Consider the following 20103-nt stretch of genomic DNA (forward strand, 5'->3'; position numbering starts at 1 on the left):
AATACATACACAGCCCATGTGTGGGTCCATGTTCTCTTTCAGAATCCAAATCTGTTTCTCGGGCTAGACCAATTTGCATTGCCTCTCCACTACAAGAAGCAGATATTTCTTCAGTAGGAGAAGCAGCATATCCTTCAGAAGCAGTTTCCGCCTTTCAGAAGGGAATCAAGAGCCAAACAAGACATAAGTGGGCTAGGTTCTACATCTTTCAGACCAGCATTCACGCTAGCGATGTTCAATTAATAATGCCGCATCCATAAGCACTTAGCTATGCCTATGTACACTAATTTGTCTCTTCCCTGAGGCCACTCAATCCACGTGGTCTCAGCTAGTGGTGGGCGGTAAACTCTGCTCCACCGACGGAGTTCGCTGAGTTTGCCATTCCACACTCAGCTTGGATCATGGTGTTCGGCAAAAACTCTGCCCACCACCTCAGAACTGAGTTTACCAGCACTCGCACTCTTCCCCCAGTTGTGGGAGCAATACAGATTGACTCTGACTTTAGTCTTCTTCATTTTTAGGAAGGCAGTGTAATTGGTGCTTCTTCTGCAATATTTTCGCCTAATCCACAGACTGCTCGTGCTTCTGTTAGAGCACTGTGGGTCAAAGGTCAAAGTCATGTCAGGCCCGCTTGGCAATTGGATGGCTGACACTTGCACCATTGACCACGCCTCCTCTCCCACAGCTATGGCCTCAGCTATAAACTGGAAATGGGGCCTGGAGAGAAAGCTTCCGAGCTGTGTGTGACTGCGCAGTATCATAATGTGTATACTCAATACCAGACCCAGATCACTCACTACCGTGACATCTTCTTTCAAGGTAAGAAACGGGGCAAAGTAATTATTGTAGCACTTTCCTGATTTCCAAGACTCCATAGACCTTGGGGGCGTCAGGGATGGCCAGCATACATCACCCCTGCTCCTCATGCTGCACAGGCACTGCTCTATGCCCACACTAACCAGGGAATGGTCACATGCAGCTGCCGGAACAAAGACTACGTACAACCATGGTATTTATATTGTTTATGACTTGAAAATGTATATCGAAAATTCATAAGGGCAGCAGCTGTGAAGTCTTCCTCACGCCGATTGGCACGGTTTGTCTTCCCACATCTCTGGTTCCGTATTGCTTATTTCTCCTCCTGAACCTGATTGCAGAGCAGAATCTCCACCTAGAAATTACCTGTAATTACTACGACTTCCCCACCAGCTGCCGTGATTGCCAAACCACTGGAGTAGAAAATTCCATCCCACATTTCTGATTTACTTACGCTCATGCCGCATACACATATTTGACGAATATTTAACCCAGGTTATTCGTTCAGGGAGCCATTTGCAAGTAAATTGATAAGTTGATTACAAAGTAAGTCGCAAAACTACAAGCTACAAAATGCAGTGTGCTCTTCGTTAACAATTACCGGCTACCTGAACGTGGCTCAGATGCCAAGTAACCAGTCAGAAGTTGTGAAATTTTCCTTATCACTTTTTCTTTGATTACATTATTTTTATGTTCTCAGGAACAAGGTAAGATATGTGCTAACATCCCTGTGGCTTATGCATTTTTTTTATATACCTTTCTCTTTTTATTTGGCTGTCATGCTCACACCTGTAGATCGGTGAGAGGTTACCCCCTTCTATTTGTGGCTCAGCTGAGCTCCTTCATAAAGAGAAGGCTGGGCAGTCATTAGAAGGTCTTTCACAGTGGCAGTGGTGTTTGTTTTTAGGCTGTCGATTGTTGCTGCCTCACAGATTGATTTGTTACGGAAGTGTACTGGTAAGCTGAGATTTATGTCTTTTGATTTTTTCTGTCAGTACTTTCCGAGAGAAGTGGGTGGGTACCGTTCATTTGTTCAGACTGGTATTTTTGCAGCAGGTACTAACTCATGCTCCAATCTTTCCTTGTGTGCTTCATGTGTGGGTGGCTGCTCCTGTCAATGGCGTAGTAGTTGTTGGATAGTTATATGATTCTGAAAAAGAGTCTGGCTGTGTTCTGCTTTGTCTTCCATGAACCTGTATGTCCTTTTTCTCTGATGAACTCTCCCTTATTTACAAGTATTGTTATTTTTTTCACAGAACACTAAAGATTCCTCTTTACTTTTACGGTAATATCTTCCTCCACGGGACTTTTCACCATATGAAATTTAGATTGTGAGAATACATAATAAACGCTTTCAGAATGCCACTGTTTTTCTGTTTTAACACTCAACATATGCCAATTCATTCTGTTTTTCATAGTGGCTGTTATTTAGAAAAATATGTGGCCGGATAATGAAGAGATCGATTATGCAAATGTGTGCTTTTTGAAATGCAACAACAGCTCACTCTGGTATTTTCTAGGGTTCGGCGGAACTCCGCGGAATTCTGCTGAGGTTTTTTTGCAACTCCGTGGAATTTCACAGAATACAACTCCTCAAGTTCTGCCCACCCCAGTCTCATCCACTAGCTGCAGAAAAATGGTGATGCAAGTTAAAACATCCTGATTGATTTGCTAGAAAAGTAGAGTAGTTAGGAAAGGCAAATAACATCTGTGGCTGCTTAAGGGCTCACCCAGGCTAATGCTGGACTAGAGAAGGCACAGATTAGGTATCCTACTTTAGCCTCATCTTGAGAAAATTGTGCAGGGTGGAAGGCAAAAAAGACTGTCAGGGAACCCAAAAATTCTTTCAACTTATTTGTTTCTCTGGAAAAACATGGAGTGGTAGAGGAAACATTGGGAACATCAGAAACTCTAGCAGCAAGAGTTTATGTAGGGCTAAGTTCTCATCGCACAGTTGTTGAAGTTCTTGGGAGTGTTGTTGAACTCTCTGAACGAAGGCTTGAGCTGGAACAACTTTCACTGCCTGAGCCAAAGCTTGAGCTGGATATATTGCATCAGGCCCATGGAAGACAGCTGGGCATTGTAATTTGTAGATCTCTCAGGGGAAGGCCATCTAGCAAGAGACCTCTCACTGAGGGTAGATCAGGAAACCCATGTTTAAACAGTCTTGATCTGCCAGATGAAAGGGCAACCCCTTCCAGTAGCCACAATGCCACTGACACTTGAAAGCATCTAAGCAGATGGTGCCTGCCAGAAGGAGCCTTGAATGGAGAAAAAACCCAAAGGCAAAAAATACCCTTAGTGGCAGCAAAGCTCTGAGAGGATGAAGGGAAGCTTAAGGGAAAGGCAACCTCTATAAAAAAGGCGAAGACCGGAATAACTGGAAAATCTACTGATGGGAACCACTAGACAAAAGAACTCAAGAAAATCCTAGAGCTATCAGGGGAACACCCATGGCAAACTAAAGAAATGGGAGCCATTTTGCATTGCGTACAAAAATATCCCAGAAATCCTTACTAGTGGATTCTGGGAGAAAGAGGGTGAACAACATGGAAATAATGAAGGTATCACTCTATCAGCCTCACCCCAGGGAGAATAGTGGGCACGTGGCAGAACAGTGAGTGTGTGGGATGTTGTACCGGTGGGCTGACTGCTGTGAGGTATGTTTAAAGGCTGAGAGTAGCGGTCCACCAACCTTCATCCAAGTCTTGCACTCTAAGAGCCACACATACCACCAGCCTGAGAATGGGCTATGAATTGATGCTAGATGGGACATTTTTGCAACTGGTAGAAGGTGAAGGTAAGCTTATGGCTGACATTTTCAAGGAGTGCTGTTGCGCAATGCTGGGGGCTCTACAGGCCTTAGTGTTCCTACTAGTTCCAGAGGCAATCAGTTGGTCTTTATGTCCTTGGTTGATTCTGTATTTGAGTTGTTGAGAGGGTAGGAAGTGAGATTATCTGCTGATTACCTGGTGTTTGTCAGAAGTGGCATGAAAATTAATTTATTTATTTAATGGTTTTATATATTGCTCTTTCCACAATATTGGCATCAAGGCAATGAGGCACTGGGCAGAGTGATGATGTCTGGGTGAACTAAAAGCCTTCCCTGTTCTGAAAAGCTCTTTGTAGGAATTTTTGGTTCTACCTGTGAAAAAAAACTGTTTTTTATACTCTATTTTTTTACTCTCTGCTGTGCTTTGAGTCTCCTGTATCAACTGTCACTCACTGCAACGAGCCTTTGAAATTGTGTAAGTTGCAACGTCCAGTGCCTCCTTTTAGTGTAACTTCTGATGCTTGTAGTCAGTTAGGTATGAGTGTCTGGTAGGTTTTGCACAAGATGTGGAAGAATCCAGGTACTTGTATAGGCTAAGCATGACAGACTGTTATCTGCACATACATGTTACGTTTGGCAAATGGGGCCCAGTCAAATTAAATCTAGCCTGATGTGTAATGATATTAATATCTTGTAATTCATCTGGGAACCTAAAGAAAAGTCACATTCTTTTTTGGATAACTAGTGCAATCTGCAGTGTTTTTAAAATTGTGTTCATTCCATCTAAAATGTGTTTAGATTGTAACTTTCAATTAGTAAATAGTACAAGGACCAGTGTTGTTTCATGGTATACATTTTGTGAGCTTACATCCAGGTCCTTAGGACCGTTTTAGAGTAGCTGTACTTTTTTGCATATAATTGTGTATAAAATATATTGTTGAGCCTCCTAGTAATACAATTCACTTTCAAACTTCCTCGTTAGGTGGAGGTAATTGCGGTGCTGCATAGGTGGCATATCAAAGGCCCCTTTGAACACTAGAACCACTTGAGGCGAAATTTAGCATCTTCAAGAAGTGGGCAGCCTAGTGTCTCCAGTGCCCAACAGGAGACTCCTTTGAAGGTTAAAGATTACCGTAGTAGGGAATGGTTTTATTGTTGCTTTTTTCTACTACACCAAAAACCACAAACTTGATCACCACCTTCCACCTCATCACTTCATCATTAAAAGCAATGTTATCTAATCTTCTAATGTATTCACTGTAAGTAATGCATTTGAATTGAGATAATGGTCTTTGATGCAACTCTTATCACACACATCATTTTTCTGTTCTGAATCATACAAATTACTAGCACAGAAAGAACTTAAAAAAGCTTGAATGACAGGTGAACTGTCTTAACTGCATATAGCACATTGAACAAAACTGCAACTCTCAAAATGAGAATCCTTTTAGAGGTATGCAGTCTTACCTCATTCCACTCTTCTTCCGTGGTGTCAAAGATGCTCTTCACTTTGGAATCCATGGCTGCGTTCGAGAATAGATAGTCAATTCTCCCATGTTTTTCTAAAGCCTTCTCCAAAAACAGATTTAGAAATTTAAAGGAGATTAAAGCAATCACTTTTCATTTTGTGTTATTTTTTGCATATTTAGGTCTATACTACAGAAAATGTTTATATAAACAACATAGGACCAGAGGGGCAGGAACCATCCTAACTTTTTCAGAATATCCACCTAACATACATTTTCATAACTCAGCTCTTAATTGAACTCATTTACATGGCTAATGGTTAGGCTGAAACTCAGGACCTACAATGGACACACTTGATCTAGAATGTGTTCAAGATATTTGCCACACATGTAATGCCAGTAATCAATTTTTTAGGTTTGACATTAGCCAAGAACTTATTATGTTACGAAAGAAAATTTATAATATATTGAAATCAAGAAGTTTTTAGTCTGCTGTTTTCTTTTATGTAATTCACGTTTTAATACTGCCCACCAGATATACAAAAATGGGCAACCCAATAATCCCTTGTGAGCTTAGGTGTAGGTAATAGAAAGATAAAGAGCTAACAAGGCAATCTTTAAAAGAACTCTTGCTATTCAATTCTCATCAAATGAATTGTATGTTAACTTAATGATTAATAATAATCACTCTACTACTCACTGTCTACTACTCTTTACTACTCACTCTCCACTATTCCACTACCCTCTACTACTCACTCTCTACCACCCACTCTCCACTACTCCCTCCTACTCACTCTCTACTACTCTCTCTCTACTACTCACTCTCTACTACTCACTCTCTACAACTCTACTACTCTCTACTACTCACTCTACTACTCTCTCTCTACTACTCACTCTCTACTACTCTCTCTCTACTACTCTCTTCTACTCATTCACCTACTCACTCTCTACTACTCACTCTCTACTACTCTCTACTACTCACTCTACTACTCACTCTCTACTACTCTCTACTACTCTCTCTCTGCTACTCACACTCTACTACTCACTCTCTATGACTCTCTACTACTCATTCTCTACTACTCACTCTCTACTACTCTCTACTACTCACTCTACTACTCACTCTACTACTCACTCTCTACTACTCTATAAGCCTCTCTACTACTCACTCTCTACTATCCACTCTCTACTACTCTCTACTACTCACTCTACTACTATCTACTACTCACTCTCTACTACTCACTCTACTACTCTCTACTACTCACACTCTGCAACTCTCTACTACTCACTCTCTACTCTCTATTACTCATCCTCTACTCTCTAACTCTCTTCCTCTCTACGTCTCTCTCTACTACTCTCTACCTCTCTACCTCTCTACTGCTATCTCTCTACCTCTACCTCTCTACCTGTCTCTACACACACACATATGCACATATATCTATGCATATATATGCATATGCATTTATATATATGTATGTGTATATATATATACATACATATATAAATATATATATATAATCTGCATATCTATATAAATACAAATATAAATGCATGCATACATATACATATACATATATGCATACATATGCATGTTATGTACATGAAAGTTTGAAAAACACTAATAAAAGCAAATCTAAAAAGGCACCTAATTACAAACAGAATTGCTTTAACTTAAACGAGGGCGAGACCTATTGCATTTTCATTGCTTGTTTATTTTGGTTCAATCAAGAAGGCATTCAGATGTGTCACACATTTGCCAACAATTCTGAATGTTAGCACTCTAGTTGCTCATTAGATCACTTTAGTAAAGCTACTGCTCACCAGGGAGGTATTCAAAGTGCATGTTTCAGTCTGCATGTCAGAATTTTTTAATGAAATAGAAGAGGATTTGAGAAGTCAAAATGTGCCCCAATTTTTCATTCTGCAGCCACTAATCATAATTTCTATGGCAAAATGAACCCCCTCATTGTGTTCCTTTGCAAATTAAATGTTTTAAGTGTTACCACTTTATTCCAATCAAGATGGCTTCAGGTGTGCCATACTTTTGTAATAAGTAAGACTGTTAGCACTCTAGTTGTTCTTTAGAACACTCTGGGACATTCTGTCATTGGGCTATACTTGGGCTACATCTGGGTGATATTTGTGCTACATTTGTAAATGTAAAAAAATGTAAATTTGATACTTGTATAGCGCACTACTCACCCGCAAGGGTCTCAAGGCGCTTGTACGAATACCGCTGTGGAACCCATCCTGGCTTTCCCTGTGAGGCGTCCACTCCTGGGCACCCCCAAGGTGGAGGCCAGGCATCCTTAGCATTGTGGGGGCAGTTGTGGAGATTAAGCAAGCTATTGCCCAGAGTTGCAGAGTGGGACTCCATGATTGGAATAGGCACCGAGGCGATAATTATCAGGTCCATGGAATTTTTGAGCCCAAGACCCGCCGAGGCGGGGAATTGAACCCTGGTCCCGGGCTAGACCTCTGCATCAGGGTCTGCCGCTCTAATCATTGAGCCACACTTATCCACTCATTTGGGCTCTTTTGTCTCTGGTGGCCATCTTGGGAGACTTATTTGTTATGAAGTTTCCTAATGTTCTCATTTACTACAGTCTCCTCAGTAGGACTACTTTCAGTTTTTTACTTGATTCCATCAAGAAGGCATTCAGATGTGTCACACATTTGCCATAAATTTAGAATGTTAGCACTCTAGTTGCTCATTAGATCACTGAAGTAAAGCTACTGCTCACCAGGGAAGTCTGCTGCTGGTATTCAAAGTGCATGTTTCAGTCTGCATGTCAGAATGTGTTAATGAAATAGAAGAGGACTTGAGAAGTCACTCAAAATGTGCCCTAATTTTTCTTTCTGCAGCACTAATCATACTTTCTATGGCAAAATGAGCCCCCTCATTTTGTTCCTTTTTAAATTAAATGTTTTATGAGTTACCACTTTATTCCAATCAAGATGGTTTCAGGTGTGCCACACGTTTGTCATAAGTAGGACTGTTAGCACTCTAGTTGTTCTTTAGAACAAGGGCAGAGACTGTCAGTTGATTTCTTTGTGTTCTACTGCAGCTTCCAAGTGTTCTAAAGAACAACTAGAGTGCTAACAGTCCTACTTATGACAGTCAGTCAGTCAGTCAGTGTCAGTCAATCAGTGTCAGTCATTGTCAGTCAGTCAGTGTCAGTCAATCAGTGTCAGTCAGTGTCAGTCAGTGTCAGTCAATCAGTGTCAGTCAGTGTCAATCTGTCAGTGTCAGTCAATCAGTGTCAGTCAGTCAGTGTCAGCTAGAGCAGCTCTGCTGACCTGGTTCTCTGGCTCTAAAGCAGCTCTGCTGACCTTGTTCTCTCCCTCTAAAGCAGCTCTGCTGACCTGGTTTCTCTAGCTCTACAGCAGGTCTGCTGACCTGGTTCTCTGGCTCTAGAGCAGCTCTGCTGACCTAGTTCTTAGGCTACAGAGCAGCTCTGCTGATCTGGTTCTATGGCTCTACAACAGCTCTGCTGACCTGGTTCTCTGGCTCTATAGCAGCTCTGCTGACCCGGTTCTATGGCTCTAAAGCAGTTCTACTGACCTGGTTTCTCTGGCTCTACAGCGGCTCTTCTGACCTGGTTCTCTGGCTCTAGAGCAGCTCTGCTGACCTGGTTCCTAGGCTCTAGAGCAGCTTTGCTGACCTGGTTCTCTCCCTCTAAAGAGCTCTGCTGACCTGGTTCTCTGGCTCTAAAGCAGTTCTGCTGACCTGGTTCTCTGCTTCTAGAGCAGCTCTGCTGACCTGGTTCCTCGGCTCTAGAGCAGCTCTGCTGACCAGGTTCTCTGGCTCTAAAGCAGCTCTACTGACCTGGTTCTATGGCTCTAAAGCAGCTCTGCTGACCTGGTTTATCTGGCTCTACAGCAGCTCTGCTGACCTGGTTCTCTGGCTCTAAAGCAGCTCTGCTGACCTGGTTCTCTGGCTCTAAAGCAGCTCTGCTGGCCTAGTTCTCAGGCTCTAAAGCAGCTCTGCTGACCTGGTTCTCTCCCTCTAAAGCAGCTCTGCTGACCTGGTTTCTCTGGCTCTACAGCAGCTCTGCTGACCTGGTTCTCTGGCTCTAGAGCAGCTCTGCTGACCTAGGTCTTAGGCTCTAGAGCAGCTCTGCTGACCTGGTTCTCTGGCTCTTCAACAGCTCTGCTGACCTGGTTCTCTGCACTCACGATGCACGCAACCGACTTCGCAAAAATATATTTAAAAATAATATAAGTTTATTATAAGTACAAATATGTTATTTTTATGACTATTTTAGATAATCTCTTGCCCTAATATGTATATTAAAGACACATGCATATCATTTTGGAATATAACATTTTTTTGTGGGAGTTGTGCACCCAGCGCGCCCTAGCACGTATATGACATCACGCGGGACCCGCCACTGCGCAAGCATCTTGTACCGTAATGCGCATGTGTCGCGAATGCATGGGAGCAGGAGTCACGGACTGGTCGCATACCAATCGCACACATCACTTAATATTAAATGCATATGATGTAACTAAAAAACACCCAGCCGTCGCACACCGTACGCGGATTCTTCACGACTTTTCTAAAATAGAGGCTAGAATCTGCGCACCTACCATGATGTGTATGCTTTGAGTGCGCGACTCCGAAAAAAAATTGGAAAAACATTTTTTAAAGAAAATAATATAAATATATTAAAATAATTTTTTAATGGTTTTTTTGCAATTTTCAGAAAAATATATCATGTTATTTAATGAATAAAATATTTATAAATGAACAGTTAGAAAACTGTAGAAAATCAGTACAAAAAAATAGGTATAACTACTATCACACTTAAAAATTTGCATTTAAAAAACCTTTGAAGTTCACTGAAGAAAACCATAGGTTTCAGAGACGTTATAGATAGAAATTAGCATTTAAAAAAGCTTTGAAATTCACTGAAAAACCATAGGTTTCAGAGACATTATAGTTAGAACTTAGCATTTATAAAAACCATAGGTTTCAGGGGTGTTATAGTTAGTTGGCCATTTCACTCGTACAAAACCATAGAAATTCCTCCGTTAGAGTTAGTTCTGCTAACTATAACTTGCGCGCCCGCAATGCACTGCTGATGATGTCAGATATTGCATCATTCATGACATGATCAGTGACATCACTAATGACATCACTGATGACATCTCAAATGACATCACTGATGACATCACTGATGACATCATCCACATGACAATCTGATATACCTCATCATACACTAGTTTAATCTTTCATCACTCACTGTAAAATACAGTGTACCATATTTGAAACCATTACCAGTTACTACATACCCACTAACTGATTCCTAAGTCTACACACACAACTACCCATTCAACAACAGAATCATTTATACATGCAGTCATTAATTAATAGAACACTATCAAATGCACTTAAACACATATATAGACATTGACACATCAGCAGTCATCTTAGTCGGTTATGCAGTCATCCTACTCACTAATGAAAAAAAATTAATCACACATACATTTACTTACTTACACAATTATCTAACAACACCTCATTTATTCAAACACATAGTAACTCATAGTTAATATGTTAAAAAATAACCATTACAATTATACACTCATTCATATAGTTACTCTCACAATCACTGACTCTTACACATACTTATTTATATACACCAACTCTCACATACAATGCCTTTTATTTTTTTACTTTGTTGAAGATGTACAACTAAAACATAGATTCGCTCACCAACACACAAATAAATACACTCAGTCACCCAAACAACTGTTTCCACGTGCACTCTTAAACCTATACACCTAGTCAATCAACCATTAACACATCTATGCATAGAGTTACACACACCCCATCCAACCACACACAAACTCAGTGTCCCATACAAATACTCACACAACTAATCAGTAACTAATATACACACTCATGTAGTTATTGACCAACTGATGCAGCATGTTATACAACAACAGAGACAGTGATGCACACATTCACATAGTTTAGTTACTAATCCATGTATTAAGTGAGACACTTTTAATTACTCACTTAAACAGACAGTCAGACAGCTACTAAATCCTCCATCCAGACTGTTATATATCCACTCAATCTTCAATGCAGATTGGTATATATATATTTATATATAATATATATTTACATTTCAAACTAAACTACATTCACTGGATGATTTCATCAGTGATGTCATCAGTGATATCATTTGAGATGTCATCAGTGATGTCATTAGTGATGTTACTGACCATGTCATGAATGATGCAATATGTGACATCATCAGCAGTGCATTGCGGGCATGAGAGTTTATAGTTAGCAGAACTAACTATAACGGAGGAACTTCTATGGTTTTGTACGAGTGAAATGGCCAGCTAACTATAACACCCCTGAAACCTATGGTTTTTTCTGTGAATATATATGTATATATATATTTTTTTTTTCACTGAAAAAAGTTAACCATAGATTTCAGACACGTTATAGTTAGAAATTAGCATTTAAAAAACCTTAGAAATTCACTGAAAAAAACATAGGTTTCAGGGGCATTATAGTTAGTTGGGCATTTCGCTCGTACAAAACCAGTGAAATTCCCCCGTTAAAGTTAGTTCAGCTAACTATAACTCGCGCGCCCGCAATGCACTGCTGATAACGTCACATATTACATCACTCATGACATGGTCAGTGACATCACTCATGACATCACTGATGACATCTCAAATGACATCACTGATGACATCATCCAGTTAATGTGTGTTTTTCTGAAAATTGAACATGTTTTATATATGTATATCTCAAGGTCGATGGAAGAATAAATGGGTATATAAGTGTCTAAATGGATGATTTTTTTGAAAAATTGATTGTATAACTGACTGATTAAGTGTATCTAAGTGAATACATGGGTTAGTGAGTAATGTTTAAAGATATAAATATCTGTATCAGTCTCTCACTTTGTGTATAAGTGGCTGCATGGGTTGGTGATGGTGAGTAGCTACATAAGTGTCTTTATAGGTTATTAGTTGTTTTTTTGAGTATCAGTATGAGTGTCTGAGTGTCTGCATGATTCAGTGGGGGGTATTACGTAGTGCATAGATGCATGAATGAGTGACTCACTGTATGTGTTGAAGACAGCATGTGTGCAAGACTGTATGGGTGGATAAGTATGTGTATGGGTGTGTTAGTGAGTGAATTACTGTCTCAATAGTGTCTTTATGAGTAACTACATATGTTTTAAACTAGTGTATATGAGTATTGGTGTATATAAGAGAGGATATGTGAGAGTGAGAGAATGGAAGAGTTCCTGTATAAATTAGTATGTGTTTCTATAAGTGATTGCTTAAGAGAGTAAGTATGCATAAGTTTCTGTAGAAGTAAGTGTGGTGGTGTGTGTCTAACTGTATATGCAAGTAAATGGATGTTTGATACTTTGCATGTGTGACTATGTGTGTGAGTAACTCTATGGATGACTGTCGGTGTGTAACAGAATGTATAGGTGTATGAGTACATATGATGAGTGAGTACATGTATGAGTAACTGCATAGGACTGTTGGTGAATGAGAGGACGTGTGTGTAGATCTTGGAATTACTGAATAGGTGTGTTGTAAGTGGTATTGGTATGTCCATTGTTTTGAAAATGTTAGTTTCTATTTTTGAGTGTGTGTATCAAAGGTTATATTAGGATGAGAGGAGGTCTGCCACTCTATCACAAGGATGATGTCATCAGTGATGCCATGAGTGATGTCACTGACCATGTCATGAGTGATGTAATATGTGACGTCATCAGCAGTGCATTGTGGCCGCGCGAGTTATAGTTAGCTGAACTAACTATAACGGGGGAATTTCACTGGTTTTGTACGAGTGAAATGTCCAACTAACTATAACGCCCCTGAAACCTATGGTGTTTTCAGTGAATTTCAAAGGTTTTTTAAATGCTAGTTTCTAACTATGCCTACAGAGGTAGGACATGTGATGAAAGAAGAAACAACGCACAGAAAGAAAAAAAAGAAATGCAGAAAGAAGCAACAGAAGTCCTCAAAGACGAAGAAAAGTGCAGGAAGAAGCAATACATGTGCAGAAAGAACCAACAGAGGAGCAGAAAGAGGCCTTGTTACAAAATCATCCTGTGCCCACAACTTTTTCAGATGGATACTGGTGTTAACTGACTCTGACTAACCAGGCTTAGAGCCAGTGGTACGCTAAAAGACACTCAGAATACAGTGAAAACACCTACATACAGTAGGAAGCACTATGCGTTGGGGTACTCCAGTGATTAGCATGACCTCCTCTGTAAGCCCCTAGTACATAATAGGGCAGGGGGATTAAAACTACCTCTTAAAACGCGCTACGGGGTGCGTTTGCACACTGGTGAAGGGAGGAGGGGAGCCCGAGGTGACATGTGTGCAAACTGCAAACACGCCCTGTGGGCATTTAAAGTTAGGGGATAAAGTCCCCTTGAATCCTGAGGGTCCCTGGGGGCCAACTAACTCACCAGGTATGTCCAGTAAGTGCCACAGAGTTGCATTGCAGAGAGGTGTAAAATGGGACATGGCCTCGGACCACCTCTCTGCAACGCAGCTCTGTGATTCTTACTGGAGGTACATGGTGGGCTAGTTGGACCCAAGGACTCTCAGGATTAAAGGGGACTTAATTCCCCAACTTAAAACGCTCCACAGGGCGTGTTTGCACACGTCACCTCAGGCCCCGTCCCCTCCCTTCACCACTGTGTAAACACGCCCTGTAACTGTTTTAAGTTGAGAGATTAAGTCCCCTTGAATCCTGAGGGTCCTTAGGGTCTAACTAGCCCACTAGGTACCTCCAGTAAGTGGCACAGATCTGCGTGGCAGAGAGGTGTAAAAAGGGGCACGGCCAGGACCACCTCTCGGCAACACAGCGCAGTGGTGCTTACTGGAAGCAACTGGTGGGCTAGTTGGCCCCCAGGGGCCCTCAGGATTGAAGGGGAATTATTTCCCCAACTTAAAACGCGCAACAGGGCGTGTTTGCACACGTCAACTCAGGCCCTGTCCCCTCCCTTCACCACTGTGTAAACACGACCTGTGGCCATTTTAAGTTGGGAGATTAAGTCCCCTTGAATCCTGAGGGTCCCTAGGGTCCAACTAGTCCACTAGGTAGCTCCAGTATGCGCCACAGAGCTGCGTTGCAGAGAGGTGTAAAAAGGGGCACGGCCGGGACCACCTCTCTACAACGCAGCTCCGTGGCACTTACTGGAAGTACCTCCACGCATCCTGCGATTTAAAAAAAAAAAATGTTTTTGGGCCCTGGTGTGCTTGTGGGATCCCCTGAGCAGGCCTAGGGGGTCTGGGTGTTTCCACCCTGCCCCCTTTTCGTGTTTTGCGCATTTGTTTTTCTCTTTTCTTGTGCCTCGGTTCTACCGAGGCACAAGATGGCTGCCAACATTTCCTGGTTTGGAGTGTTGACAGGCAATTAGCATGAAACTCGTGATCAGGAGGGTGCACGGATCCTCGACGGCCATAGATATCACTATCTTTATTTCTTAATTTCTCAAAAACTACTGCACAGATTTCCACCACTTTTAAAAAGGTCGCTTTCTGAGCCAAGCAGTACCTTTTTGCCAAATTTGGTGTAATTCCATTCAGCAGTTTTTGCTATAACAGTGTCTAAAGTTTCCTATGGGAAAATTATTTTTTCACCACTATATTTTGAATTTCTCAGGAACTACTAAACGGATTTACACCATTTTTTTAAAAAAAAGGGCGCTTTCTGAACCCAGTGCAACCTTTTTGCAAAATTTGGTGTAATTCCATTCAGCAGTTTGGGCTGTAGCCGTGTCTAAAATTTCCTACTGGAAATAACATGGGGAAAATGTATTTTGGGACCCCCCTTTTTCTCTGCCCCCGCTTCACGAATCACCCCCAAACTTTCAGGATAGGAGCTGACCAGAACCAGCCATTAGTTTTGAAAATTTTGCGAAGATTCGTCAAAGGGCGCCAAAGTTATTGGGAATAGAATGTTACAATTTTCCTATGGATAATAGGTCCTAACTATAACTACCTACTGGCGACCGCCAGTAGGTAATAATATATATATATATATATATATATATATATATATATATATATATATATATATATATATATTCACTGAAAAAACCATAGGTTTCACACATGTTATAGTTAGCGGAAATTTTACTGATAAAAAACCAATGAAATTCCCCCGTTATAGTTAGTGCAGGCAACTATAATTCACGCGACCGCAATCCTCTGCTGATGCTAATACTGTATTTAGACACTTATTTGCCCATGTCTTCTTCCATAAATTTTTAGCTATACATATATTACAAATATTTTTTTTTCATAAAGACACATATGTCATCAGCAGAAGATTGCGGTCGCGTGAGTTATAGTTGCCTGCACTAACTATAACGGGGGAATTTCATTGGTTTTTTATCAGTAAAATTTCCGCTAACTATAACATGTGTGAAACCTATGGTTTTTTCAGTGAATTTGCAAGGTTTTTTAAATGCTAATTCCTAACTATAACGTGTGTGAAACCTATGGTTTTTTCAGTGAATTTGTACGTTTTTTTAAATGCTAAGTTACTTTACGCCATTTGTGGCGTGCGCGCCCACTTAACGCAGTTCGTTCCATGCGCGCACGGTGCGCTTCGCGCACCGTGCGCGCACAGTGAGCACGCGGTGTGCTTCGCGCACCGCGCGCCCACTTTACGCAGTTAGTGCCGTGCACGCATGGTGGGCACGCGGTGCACTACGCGCACCGCGTGCCCACGTTATGCTAGATGGGCCATGTACGCACGATGCGCTTCGTGGCGTGCGCGCCCATTCGTGGCGTGCGCGCCCACTTAACGCAGTTCGTTCCGTGCGCGCACGGTGCGCTTCGTGCACCGCGCGCCCACTTTACGCAGTTAGTGCCGTGCACGCACAGTGGGCACGCGGTGCGCTACGCGCACCGCGTGCCCTCGTTACGCTAGATGGGCCATATACGCACGATGCGCACCGTAAGCTGGCTCAGATATATATATTGATTTAAAGGCTATTTTCTCAGAATCTACTGAACAGATTTACACCAAACCTACAAAAGGCACTTCCTTGACCTGTAGACTACCTCTCTGCCAATATCAAGTAGCTGTGTCTAAAGGTCCTATGGAAAAATGCATGGGAAAAACGCGTTTTGGGACCCCCCTTTTATCTCAGCCCCCGCTTGACGAATCCCCCTGAGACTTTCAGGGTAGGAGCGGAGCGCAGCGCCCCACCTATTTTGAAAATTTCGCGAGGATTCGTCGACCGGCGCCAAAGTTATTCAAAATAGAATGTTGCGGTTTTCCTATGGAAACAGGGTCCTAACTATAACTACCTACTGGCGACCGCCAGTAGGTAATATATTATCTACTGGCGGTCGCCAGTAGATAGTTATAGTTAGGACCGTGTTTCCATAGGAAATCTGAAAATTCTATTTTGAATAACTTTGGCGCTGGTTGACGAATCCTCGTGAATTTTTCAAAATAGGTGGGGCGCTCCGCTCCGCTCCTACCCTGAAAGTCTCGGGGTGATTAGTCAAGCAAGGGCCGAGAAAAAAGGAGGGTCCCAAAACGCGTTTTCCCCATGCATTTTTCCATAGGGACCTTTAGTCCAAGGTACAGCCCGAACTGCTGAACAGAATTACTTGAAATTTGGCAGAGAGGTAGTCCTCAGGTCAGGGATGTGCCTTTTGAATATCTGGAGTCAATCTGTTCAGAAGTTCCTGAGAAAATTTCAGTTAAAAGTACATATATATCTATAAGCGCGCACCGTGCGCGTGACGTGCGCAATTCTGATTGGTTGTTAGATGTCAGAAATCATTCTAATCGTTCGAAATCAGGAAGTGTCGGCCGCCATTTTGTCTCTCGCAGTCTGAGGCAGTGGAAAACAAAGGTGGAGAACGTGAAAAGGGGGCAGGGTGGACAGTTCCTGACCCCCTAGCCTTTGTCATGGGGGTCACTGAAGGACCCCCTAGGGTGAAAAAAACATTTATTTTTTTGACAAAAAAGCACGGGGTGCACGCACCGTGCGCGCACGGCACGCACAACGCATCGTGGGCGCACCGAGCGCCCACAGAGCGTGCACGGTGCGCGCACGGTGCGCGCAAAGTGAAAAACCTGAAAAAAAAAATATTAATAAATACATAACTTAGCATTTAAAAAACTGTACAAATTCACTTAAAACACCATAGGTTTCACAAACGTTATAGTTAGGAATTATCATTTAAAAAACCTTTCAAATTCACTTAAAAAACCATAGGTTTCACACATGTTATAGTTAGATGGACATTTCATATATATATCACTTAAAAAACCATAGGTTTCACACATGTTATAGTTAGGAATTAGCATTTAAAAAACCTTGCAAATTCACTTAAAAAACCATAGGTTTCACACATGTTATAGTTAGCTGGACATTTCCCTCGTAAAAAACCAATGAAATTCCCCCCTTATAGTTAGTGCAGGCAACTATAACTCACGCGACCGCAATCCTCTGCTGATGACGTCAGATATTACATCACTGATGACATATGTGTCTTTCTGAAAAATAAATATTTGTAATATATGTATAGCTAAAGATTAATGGAAGAAGACATGGGTAAATAGGTGTCTAAATACAGTGATGTAATATCTGACGTCATCAGCAGAGGATTGCGGTCGCGTGAGTTATAGTTGCCTGCACTAACTATAACGGGGGAATTTCATTGGTTTTTTACTAGGGAAATGTCCAGCTAACTATAACATGTGTGAAACCTACGGTTTTTAAGTGAATTTGCAAGGTTTTTTAAATGCTAATTCCTAACTATAACGTGTGTGAAACCTATGGTTTTTTAAGTGATATATATATATATATATATACACATATATATATATATGAAGTTTTTTATTGCGTGTAGTGAATTAAAACCATTACAAAAAACACATTAAAAATTGTCAACAAGATCCCATTCAGTATTTGTGTTTAAAAAGATAGAATATAAAAAGGGGAAGGTATGTCAGTTCAGAATTCAAGTTGATTTCTAAAAGTGCACAGTTGCCTCTCTCCTGTTTGAAAGTCATGTGTAAATGGCTGGTATTCCTGTCCTTTTTGATGCCAAACTTACGCATTGGCGACATATGCTGGATTCAGACAATAATATAAGCTGACTTTCTGCAGGAATTTGGTTCCCTACAAGAGGTCTGAAGTGAATGGCAGTTCAATAGTTGCATGATGGCTGGTCGACAAGATCTAATTTGCGAAATGTGAAGTGTGTGCAGTGTGTACTACCGTCTCAGCTTATTCACAGCTGGACAAATGCACACTAGGTGAATGAGAGATTTTTTGGCTTGGTCTGCAAAGCCTGGTTGGCCATGACTGTTTCCATTTTGGTACCTGGTCTTTTGTGGTGAAAGTTCCCAACCTGATCAACAGTAGCTGGTGCAGGGTTGATCTAGTGACATGCTGGACAAGGTACGGTTGGGGCGCTTGTATCTCATATGAAGATAAGACCATCCAGCCATGTCTTTTCTTTGATAGTGCTGCTTTGTCAATTGTCCAGGCCTTTTGCTTTGCTGCATTGTTGATTATTTTTTTTAAAAATGCATTAAAACTGTGGTCTGAATTCCAAGTGTCGTGCATGTCAAGCGTTGGCAATGCTTGCTCGAGTGGGTTGGTATATATATATATATATATATATATATATATATATATATATATATATATATATATATATATATATATATATATATATATATATATATATATATATATATATATATATATATATCAAGGAATAGAGCCCAACTCCGACTTGCTTGCAAGGAGACATTTATTCGTCAAGTGCTCTGCAGCATCAAAACACTCTTTTTAACTTCCTGACCGGTTTCGGCGACCTCGCCTTGTTCACAGGTGAGTGTAATTTGTAGCCTCCTAGTGGTCATGTGGTCCACGGTAAAATACTGCAGGTCCCAGAATGCACCATAGTGTGAAGATCAATGTCTTAGTGAAAATGTCAATTCAAGTGCAGACAGTGTTCAAAATCAATCACGGGCACAGTGCCCCTCGCTGCAAAGCACAAATTAATTTACTTGCAATGCGGTGTCCCAGAGAGAGAAACGTCTCTCTCATCTCCCTTTCTCCTTCACGTTGCCAAATATCCTCGGCAATCCTGTGGCTGGCACGTTACACGAGCGGGTCATGCCCCCTCCATCAAATATTCGCAAAGGGCTCCATTTACTGGGGGCCCCCGACCCTGTAGGGCGGGCTCTTTGTGACAGGAACGGAGAAGCCTGTAGTTTCAAAGCATCAAGGAATAGAGCCCAACTCCGACTTGCTTGCAAGGAGACATTTATTCGTCAAGTGCTCTGCAGCATCAAAACACTCTTTTTAACTTCCTGACCGGTTTCGGCGACCTCGCCTTGTTCACAGGTGAGTGTAATTTGTAGCCTCCTAGTGGTCATGCGGTCCACGGTAAAATACTGCAGGCCCCAGAATGCACCATAGTGTGAAGATCAATGTCTTAGTGAAAATGTCAATTCAAGTGCAGACAGTGTTCAAAATCAATCACGGGCACAGTGCCCCTCGCTGCAAAGCACAAATTAATTTACTGGCAATGCGGTGTCGCAGAGAGAGAAACGTCTCTCTCATCTCCCTTTCTCCTTCACGTTGCCAAATATCCTCGGCAATCCTGTGGCTGGCACGTTACACGAGCGGGTCATGCCCCCTCCATCAAATATTCGCAAAGGGCTCCATTTACTGGGGGCCCCCGACCCTGCAGGGCGGGCTCTTTGTGACAGCAACGGAGAAGCCTGTAGTTTCAAAGCATCAAGGAATAGAGCCCAACTCCGACTTGCTTGCAAGGAGACATTTATTCGTCAAGTGCTCTGCAGCATCAAAACACTCTTTTTAACTTCCTGACCGGTTTCGGCGACCTCGCCTTGTTCACAGGTGAGTGTAATTTGTAGCCTCCTAGTGGTCATGTGGTCCACGGTAAAATACTGCAGGCCCCAGAATGCACCATAGTGTGAAGATCAATGTCTTAGTGAAAATGTCAATTCAAGTGCAGACAGTGTTTAAA

At 41.7% G+C, this 20103-nt stretch overlaps 1 protein-coding gene across 8 annotated transcripts in view; it reads right to left on the reverse strand.

Moving 5' to 3' along the window:
- Positions 1-20103, reverse strand: part of LOC146786068 (dehydrogenase/reductase SDR family member 4-like) — a 284740-nt gene that overhangs the window by 128089 nt on the left and 136548 nt on the right. For 5 of the 8 annotated variants that reach the window (XM_085635495.1, XM_085635488.1, XM_085635489.1 and 2 more), the window contains exon 5: positions 5057-5161. In XM_085635495.1, the coding sequence (XP_085491621.1) occupies positions 5057-5161 (105 nt within the window). The remainder of the gene's footprint in view (positions 1-5056; positions 5162-20103) is intronic. The other 3 variants (XM_085635494.1, XM_085635492.1, XM_085635493.1) reach the window with 1 other exon arrangement.

The sequence above is a fragment of the Triturus cristatus genome, chromosome 11 (assembly GCF_964204655.1).
Source record: "Triturus cristatus chromosome 11, aTriCri1.1, whole genome shotgun sequence".
Lineage (NCBI taxonomy): Eukaryota > Metazoa > Chordata > Amphibia > Caudata > Salamandridae > Triturus > Triturus cristatus.